Raw genomic sequence first — 9949 nt, 5'->3', positions numbered from 1 at the left:
TTAAACCAGCGCTTTGGAAGCCGACTCAAGTGGATTATTCTTCACAATATTTCTCTGTGAGAAACCAATGTCAGCAAATTGAGTATGAAGCTGGCTTGTTGACCCGGATTTTCTAGAAGGAGGAAATGACAAGGACTTAAGGATGATCAGATGCCGGTTTACAAGAATTCTTAACCCGGAGCATAATCTGTCAAAATTTGTTCTTGTGTTTGTTTTACGGGATCAGTTTAACATGGATAAATCCATATTAAACTGGGGGCTAATGTTGGGGATATACCCCGCGGCGTAAACCGGCCGGAAGTATAACCCGGCCGGACTTGGAGGTTTATTTGAAATCCTGCTGACACTTGGCGATTCACTGGCGACCCGCCCTGACCTGGCGGTTTACAAGCAACCTTCCTGGACATTATGATTCACTAGTAACCCGGCGGGCGGGGCAGACGGTGACAAGGCCCAAGGCCCAGAAGGCCGGTTCATGATTATGGTGGGCCGGTTTAAGAGGAAAGGCGTGAGGAATATTTTACCTTACAAGGAGTTAAGACCAGGACTTGTATCCGGTTTGTATTAGAGATAGACTAGTCCTAATCCTAATAGGACTCCACATGTAACCCGCCCCTTCAACATATATAAGGAGGGGCAGGGCTCCCCAAAGAGGGACAGGCAACAATCAATAATCTCTAGGGCTAGACACAATTAGAGGAGAGCCGGTTTACGGCGACTCCCTCATGAGCGTAATGAGATCTAGCCTCAAACAACATGTAGGGTTATTACCGGATGATGTTTCCCGGGGCCCGAAGCTGTCTAAATCCTCGTCTTGTGTTGCGTCTCTCGATTCCGCTCAACCCCTCTCAAGCTACTACATAGATGCGCTGGCTTCACGACTAAGTCCTCACCCTAGGACATCTACCGTGACAATTACGACATGACTGACATGGAATAAAGCCGTGGTTTCGCATCGACGACGGTGACGGTTGTGGTATCGGGATCACATTCTACCCACCGCACCCGCGCGGCTTTGCTGGTTCCTCTTGAGCCGGCCGGTCGTCTCCCATTGCTCCGGGGAGTCAGCCTCGTCCTGACGCCAGAGGGCACACAAACTTCACTTTAGTCACGTAAGGAGAAGTTGCGACCACCATGTTTTCGGAGAGCATCTCCAACAGTGACGGCAAAAACCCCCGCACGCGGTAAACTATCATTTTAGCGCGCGCGAGACGTTTTTTCGCGCTCCAGCGGAGGCGGGAAACTAGCGCGCGCGGAAAACGGTTGCGCGCGTGCGGGAAAAGGCGGGAGGCCGCGCGCTAAATTTGGCGCACCGCTTCCGGCGCGCCTATAAATTGCGGCGCTCGCTACGCGGCCTCCCATCGCTATCCACACTGCCACGCGCTCTCTCCCCGCTTCCTCTGCCTCTTCCTCGCCCCGTCACCGACGTGCCACCACCGCGCCACCATGCCGTCGCGCCGTCGGGGATCTCCGGGCGACCGCGGCGTCCGCCAGCGCCCCTCCGGCGCCTTCTACGCCGAGATTCGGTCCGGCGACGTCCGCCTCGGCCTCGGCACATTCGAGATCGCGCACGAGGCCGCCCGTGCGTACGACCTGGCGGCGTGGTGCCTCCAGAGGCCTCGCACGCAGATGAACTTCCACGACGTCTGGACGTGCGAGCAGGCGCAGCGCGTCGCTCCTTCGCCTCGTCTTATAACAGACCAGGACCGGGAGGAACACCATCGGCGGCAGCGCCGCCTCCTCATCGCCGAGGTGGATGAGCGAGCCATGGCGGAGTGGCGCCAGCGCTACCCGCAGGACGTCACCGACGAGCACACCTTTTGGGCAGAGAGGACGGCAAGGCGCCATGCGGAGCGGGCGAAGAGGCGTCGGCAGAAGGCACTCGCGGAGGCGCAGTGCGATCTCGTTAACGCAGGTGGGGAGTCGTTCTTCAACTCAGACGATCCTTGTTGGGAAGACGCGTGGCTCGATACCTCGGACGACACCAGCAAGAATGATGATGACGACTCGGAGTAGGTTCTAGTTGCACCATAGTTTTTATCATTTTTTAACTAGTAGTTTTTATCTAGTTGCACCGTAGTTTTTATCTATCTATGCTATGATGAACTATGTACGTATTGTGAAATATCTATGTATTGTTTTTTTATCTATTTTAATCTATGCAAATGTTTTTTATATTAGTTCGGAGTGCATATGTTGTTTGTGCGAGAGCGCGCGCAGTATTTTTGCAGCGCCTGCTGGAGCTACTCATGCACGCTAAAATTTACAGTAGCCGCTAGAGCCAGCGCTCCGTGCCGCGTAAAAACAGGCGTTCAGCGCACTACAAACGCTTTTTTAGCGTGCCACGCGTTGGGCGGCTGTTGGAGATGCCCTAACTGTGCGAACACTTCACATTTGATTCACACGCAGCAGAGAAACTCAGAAACAGCTAGCCCACTCTGCACATGGTGAACGCACGTAGAGCGCGTGCCGAAAGGAAGGACAACCTTGGAGTTTTTCTCTCACGCGCGCAGCTCTGCCTGTCCCTTTGCAGATGTTCAACGCAAAGGCGAAGCTCGCTGTTATCCTAGCTAGGTGAATTGCTTGACAGAATCCCGCCCTTGAGACAGAAGGGACCTGAGTGGAGACGCACTGGTCAAGCAAAGATACAGATACCACCGCCACCACCCAGCACCCTTTGAAATCTCCGTGCGATGGCACCATCGGCCACCGACTCCGCTCCCGGAATTCCACAGCTCGATTGATTGCACCAGCGAAAAGACCGTACTATATCTCCGTGTTGGTTTTGATCTGACAGCTTAAACAGGTCAGTTAGATCTGTTAGTTTAACAGAAGAAAAAAAAGAATAACGATAAGTGAAGGGGTCCACGTACCAACATACGTGAGCCTCGATCAGAACTAACACGCCCTGATCGGGGGCGCCCGAGGGAGTCCTGGATTAGGGGGTCCCCGGGCGTCCGGTCTATGTAACGTGGGCTAGACTGATGGGCCATGAAGATATAAGACGGAAGGCTTTCCCCGTGTCCGGATAGGACTCTTCTTTACGTGGAAAGCAAGGTTGGCGTTCGGATATGAAGATTTATCTCTCTGTAAACCGACTCTATACAACCCTAGCCCCCTCCGGTGTCTATATAAACCGGAGGGTTTAGTCCGTAGAGACAATCATAATCATACAGGCTAGACATCTAGGGTTTCGCCATTACGACCTCGAGGTAGATCAACTCTTGTAACCCCTATACTCATCAAAGTCAATCAAGCAGGAAGTAGGGTATTACATCCATCAAGAGGGCCCGAACCTGGGTAAACATCGTGTCCCCTGCCTCCTGTTACCTTCGATCCTCAGACGCACAATTCGGGACCCCCTACCCGAGATCTGTATGTTTTGACACCGACATTGGTGCTTTCATCGAGAGTTCCTCCGTGTTGTAGATAAAAGGATCGATGGTTTGCCTCGTCGTCGACGACAAAATCACTTCTGGAAGAGCCCTAGTTCCTGGGAAGATCCTCCAGATCGGCAATTTCACCATAGGCGCCCGTCCGGCCATTAAGCCCAAGGCGGTCCCCCGGATTGCCAAAAAATATCTCCGCATCAACCCCGAGGGCGTCGATAAGATGGATCCAACAGATGTTTCGTCTTTAAACGAACTACTAGATCGCATCGCCGCCCTAGGGGTCGCAACAGATTACGACCTGGTTGGGCTTAAACCCGATCAGAGGGAAATCAGGTCTCCACCTGTCACCCACCTGGTGACTGTTGTGGAAGGACAAGTTGAGGACGCCACTCCTCCCACACTAGAAACGAACTATGTTCGGATCTCCGAGACCCATGAGCCGGACACTCATCTTCGAGAAGGGATTATCTGTCTCCCGAACATAGAATCCGGCACTGAGTCTCAAAACCCGCCAGTCACTCCGGACCCTGGGCCAATGATCTCAGAAAATCTTCAAAATCCGGATTCCACAGTGGGTCAGGGTTCGGACTCAAGCCCACCCACCCACCACAATAAATACTCTCCAAGCAATTCCGGTCCCCGGACATATGCGATTTAATGTATATACGACAGCAACCTCTGGAAACAGTCCATCACTTTTGGGCTAGATTCCTACTTGTTAAAAACAAGATCAAAGATTGCTGCGAAGACGATGTGGTATCAATCTTTTGCCGCAACTGTACGGACGAGGGCATCCTCAACGCCCTCAATCAGCGCCACATTCTACACTTTGCAAATTTGGCACACATAGTACATAAGTATTGCGCAATGGAAAGCGCCTGGAAAACCCAGACAGCTCGGTGGGAGCCACCGGCCTTTAAGCCACCCACCAGCCGAACAAAAAGGATGCGCCCTTACGGGGCACCTGATCATTCTTCCACGGAAAGAAAAATTCAGCCCTTACCGAGACACAGAACTGTCCTTGATGGATGGCTCGACAAGCCCTGTCAGATACACGTGATGCCAGACTCCGAGCCAACTCATAACCTTCAGGCATGTTGGATACTCCGGCAGGTGGCTAAAAGCGGGGAGGCTATCCTCACCAACACTACTTCGACAAGGCATTCCCCCGAGGACAACGACCTTGGTGTGTTTACGGTCTTCGAGACCTTTTCTTCAAACAACCAGCACAAAAGGGCGCTCCGCGACCTCGCCGAAGTCAATCACGTAGCCGCAATAAATCCTTGGAACGATATGGCGATAACCTTCAACGCCAATGACGAACCAAGGGCCCGATCAGTCCGAGCACCAGCCGCTTTGGTTCTAAACCCAATTGTAGACGGCTTTCGCCTCACCAAAGTGCTCATGGACGGCGGTAGTGGACTGAACCTCATCTACGAAGACACGATCAAAAAAATGCAAATGGACAGGAGTCGCATTGAGCAGAGCAATACATCCTTTCGAGGAATCATCCCCAACAGGGAAGCAAGATGCTCAGGGAAAATTAAACTAGATGTGGTATTCGGCACGCCAGAGAACTATAGGTCCGAAGAGATAATCTTCCAGGTGGCCCGTTTCAACAGCGGATATCATGCCCTGTTAGGGCAAGATGCATTCACACGCTTTCAAGCCATGCCTCACTACGGGTACATGAAGCTCAAAATGCCCGGGCCCAATGGTGTTATCACTATCTCCAGTGATCCGGACATAGCACTCCGCGCAGAAAATAAAACCGCATCCCTGGGCCTTGAGGCACTGTCCGAAGCCCTAGCAGCCGAGGAGCTCAACGCTCTGCGTTCCACAGTGGATAGAGACGACGTAATCCTTGATAAAAGGCCCAAAAATTGTAACACCCCAAAATTTTGACATTGCTTTATAAATTAAAATTTTTGCCAGGAAATTAAATTTTTGTTTTCTGGGTTTATCTTTTGATTTCAGAACCCCTCTTCTCTTTGATATTGTGGGTTTTTTTACCTCAAGTGGAAACTTTCAAGAAATATTATTGGACTTGTATAATCTCTCAATAAAACAATTCTTTATCAATGGATTTATTTGCACAATTGTTTTTCATGTGCTTTATTCTTTTAAAATGATTTTTCATAAATTTGGACCCTCTTTTGCACTGCAACCATTTGATAATTGCATTCAAAATTTTCACCAAAATTTGGGGATGTCATGTGATGTTTCCACATCACTTTTATGCAAAAATATCTTTTGGTCATTGGAGATTTTGAGCTCTACACCAAATTTTCAAATCTGGTCCAGTAGGTATTTTTGCACTACGACCTATTTAAATATTCATTTAAAAATTCTTCCAAGTGTTTGGAGATGTCAGTAGATGCATATAATTCAACTTTATGCAAAAAACCATTGGTGTTCTTTGAAATATTTGAGTGAATCAACCTCATTTTCATTCTGGTCCAACTTAGTGATTTGTACTGCAACCCTAATTTATTTTGCTCTAGTGCCCTTGAGCTTTTTCCTGCTTGTAGTCCTCTCTGCCAAACCCTTAAGTCCAGGAGATTGGACCCATTGGAGTACTTTTAGTCCATGCAATAATAGCCTTTAGTTTCTGCCCAAAATTGGCTTTCTCAAAAGCTTGCACTATCAAGTTTCTAGTTTTGCCAAACTAACCTTGCCACCACCACCTACATCTAAAGAGACACTGGTCTGGAGTTTTTGGCCACTCCAAGAGTTTCCTAGATGCACTTAGCAATCTGTCGAGCACCTTGTGTGCATGGTCAGTTTTGACATGATTTTTGCCTTTGCGCTGTGACCTTGCACCTCTGGACAAAATAGCATGTCCACTAAGCTCCTAGAAGACTCTAACCTAAACCTGCTACTTGCCAGCCTCACCCAAGCCCTATGGCATGCGTTGGCATTTCGTCGAGCAGCTAGCGTGCGTGCTCTGGGCGCGCCCAGAGCGCATGTTTTGCACGCGCACGCACCGAGCCGCCGCGTCGCACTGCCGCCCTCCCCGCGCCCGTTCTGGCCCTTGGCCACCTGCAGCCAGGATGCCCGCCCCTTCCCTCACCGCAGAGCCGCCCCTGGAGCCCCACAGTGCCGCCGTCAGGTCGGCCACGGCGGCGAGCGGCCGGCCACAGCAGGCTCTCCCATGGACAGCGCCGCCCAAGCCACCCGCGCGCGCCAGCTGCCCCCTGGAATAGCCCGAGCTCATCCACAAGCTCGTCGGCACGCGCTCGCCGCTGCCACGTCGTCCTGCAGCTACAGAACGGCGGTCGCCAGCGTTCTTATCCACGGCCGCCGCGGGAACCGACCTCGACCCCTATAAATAGGAACCCCCGAGCCCGTCCCTGCACTCAGGCAACCTCCTTGCACCCCAGTAGTGCCCCATGGCCAGCAAGCGACAGTGGAAGCTTTCTTCCCAGTCTCCGGCCAGTTCGGCCGCCGCCGCCCTCTGGTCCCGCTTACGCAACCACAGCCTCCCCCATCCTTCCAGCGCCACCGTTCGACTCCCCATGATCTCACGGAGCCGCCCAGCCTCTCAAACGCGACCAAGAACCACCATAGCTCGAAACCCCAAAGCCTCCCGAGACGCCGTCCGCCGCAAAGCTCGCCGTCGGAGACTCCCTTCGTCCCCGCCACCCTCTCGACCACCGGGAGGACCGCCCTGGAACCACGGATCCATCCCCGCCCTCGGATGCCATCGAGGAGCACCGTTCGCCGGCGAGGATCGCCGGAGCCCCCGCCTCGGCTCGGACAGAGGAGGAAGGAGGCGGGGGACTAGTCAAACCTGACTAGTGGGCCCGCTGGACCCACTGTCAGTGACCCAACCCCGCCACCACGTGTTTAAGTGGACGCGTAAACCCCTGAGGTACGCCTCCTTTGCTTCGAAAACGTATTTTCCCCCGAAACGTTTTCTTTTTCTGATTTTATTAAAAACAAAACTTTGACTGGCTATATCTTTTTAAATAAATCTCCAAATGAGTTGATTCTTCTTCCTACCTTTCTCAATTTCTGTCTAGTTTATTTTAGCATTTATTTGAAAATGTTCCAAACAACTTTTTGTACAGTTTTAAAATTATGTGTTAATTTAAATTTCCTCAAAATGGGATTTTTTAAGAAGGAAAGCAACTTTCAAAAAGTGCACCCCCTTGCATACTCTTGAAGGCAAGCATTCTGTACTCTGGCATAATATTTTTGTGTGTCGTTGATACGGTTACAACACCACCTTGACTTGGAGCATACGTTATTTTATGTGACGATAAAATCATACGCATGAGTGCATAATGGAGATGCTTTGCTGTTAGAAATGGATATGCTGGTGATGGTAATCCTCCTCGTAAGCTTCTCATGCATACCGGAAGGAAGCCGGGAAAGTCTTGGGTAGACACGAGCTTGTCCCTAGTTCCTCGTCGAGACGAGTGTGTCCGGTATGGCATGATGAGGTATGATGAGCGGTGATTCTGTCTGTTAGTTGAAATATTTTTGTTATGCTAATCATACAGGGAATACTTGAACCTCGTGAGTCGGCCGTAGATCGAATCTTGTGCCAACAACCCCCATACTTGTTTCGTACTACCACTAGTCCCTGCCGCAGGTAGGGTACGGTTCAGTAAGTTGTCAACCCCTCCAAGCACACACCGTACAGAGAGGCCATGGTGGAAGATACCGGAGGCATCCGGTAGGCATGCCACCTGGTCCGGGGGCATGGGTGTTTCCGGTTGTAGCCGAGGGGAGTGGCTTCCCTGGTTTGCGTGCGTGATCCCATGCTAATCGAGGTTGTAGCCTCCCCACTTAGAGTTTTGCTTGACAGGTGTCGTGGGTGATTCCAGACACCGGTAAGTTAGGCTGGTGTGTGCGGACAGGTGTGTTTTCAATTAAAAGACCATTGGCGGAATTAGTCCCGATGGACTAAAGAAATTCGTTACTCGTGGGTAAAGAGTACACCCTCTGCAGCGGTTAAACCTATTCGTATAGCCGTGTCCATGGGTAAGGACTACAGTCTGAGATGGGTTAAGTGTCGGTCTTAGTGTCGGTCTTCGGAGGAAGAACTGCTAAACCAGAACATTGATTATGACTTGTGACATATGAGGATTATGATTATTATTATTGTGGACTAACCAGTTACCTTATTTGAATTATTGAGTATCCCTGGGACGGTCCTACCTCCTGGATATTCACTGTGATTATACTCATATAAGCCCTTTATGTGGTGTCGCTCAGACGCCCGACTGCGGCATGCTTGTTATTTATTTATTCTTTATAAGCCCTTTATGTGGTGTCGCTCAGACGCCCGACTGCGGCATGCTTGTTATTTATTTATTTATTCTTTATAAGCCCTTTATGTGGTGTCGCTCAGACGCCCGACTGCGGCATGCTTGTTATTTATTTATTCTTTATAATCCCTTTATGTGGTGTCGCATAGACGCCCGACTGTGGCATGCTTGTTATTTCTTTTATTTATAAGCCCTTTATGTGGTGTCGCTCAGACGCCCGACTGAGGCATGATTTTCCTTATTATCCTTTTGAGGCGTCGCTCGATCGGTGCATTCTATTTCTACTCTCGTATTGCATATTCATATTTCTTTTTATGAACAACCTGCATGTGTGCATCTTGGATTTTGTTTACTTCGTGACTGACGTTATGATCATAGAATATTTCAGAGCATGATCATCATTTGTTATATTATACCCGTGTTCATAATGTTTGCGAGTACATTCAAAAGTACTCACTGGCTTGTCCCTGGCTATTGTCTTGGCCAGATTTCTTGCTTGGAGAGGAGCGTTGTGATGACAGCCCCGGAACCTACGCAATGATGATAGCAGCCTCGAGAAGATAGGAGTTATCCTCGTCAGCTGTTCTTCTGGGAAATGGAGTCCCATAGACGCAGATGAACCACAAACCGCTTCTGCCATCAACCACTAGAAACCTTTTGTTGTACTCATAGGCCACAATGGTCTTGTACTACATATTTTGTACTTTGCTTGGAATTTTTGTATCAAGTCGGTGCCTCATCAGCTAACAGTTATCCTGGGCTGGTGAGCACAAGGGCCATTTTCTGGGAAATTAATATCCCGAAAACCGGTCCTGACAAACTTGGTATCAGAGCCAGGCTGACCATTGGCTAATCCTATTTTAGCCAGGCCAATAAACCTAGGTTAACCAACCCACCAGGCCTTCGCCTAAACCCCAGCCGAGCTTCTCGTGTAAGATAGCCACATAGTGACCCCGACGCTTTTGGCAGTTGGTGCCCAACCTATCAGCCTAGCCTGTCGATCGCGCGCCAGTGACCGGCACCCAAATAGTCTCTTTCGCAACCGTGCGAAGGAAGACTGCGTCCCCTTTTCTATAAAAAGGGCACGCTAGCCTCAACACAGCACAACACAACCTCTTCTCCCAAACCAAGCCACGATGCGTGGACCCATTGTTCACAATGTGACCACAGCAACTAACCTTGGAGGTTTTGTGACCGTGCTCGCAAACCTCACCCGCCGTGCCTATGCATTAGAAGAGCCCCCAGAATATGTTGTGTACCAAGGACTCATGAGCGGTG

At 50.4% G+C, this 9949-nt stretch overlaps 1 protein-coding gene across 1 annotated transcript; it reads left to right on the top strand.

Annotated features, from left to right (window-relative positions):
- Nucleotides 1-1446: 1446 nt before the first annotated feature.
- Nucleotides 1447-2016, top strand: LOC109780280 (uncharacterized). Its single transcript, XM_020338874.1, has one exon. It carries the CDS (start codon nucleotides 1447-1449, stop codon nucleotides 2014-2016), a length of 570 nt encoding a protein of 189 aa, XP_020194463.1.
- Nucleotides 2017-9949: the final 7933 nt, after the last annotated feature.

The sequence above is a fragment of the Aegilops tauschii genome, chromosome 7, assembly GCF_002575655.3.
Source record: "Aegilops tauschii subsp. strangulata cultivar AL8/78 chromosome 7, Aet v6.0, whole genome shotgun sequence".
Taxonomy (NCBI): domain Eukaryota; kingdom Viridiplantae; phylum Streptophyta; class Magnoliopsida; order Poales; family Poaceae; genus Aegilops; species Aegilops tauschii.
This window is presented reverse-complemented; position numbering and strand designations above follow the sequence as displayed.

Excerpts from the sequence above, each read along its gene's own strand:
- LOC109780280 (XM_020338874.1), top strand. The coding sequence starts at position 1,447 with ATGCCGTCGCGCCGTCGGGGATCTCCGGGCGACCGCGGCGTCCGCCAG.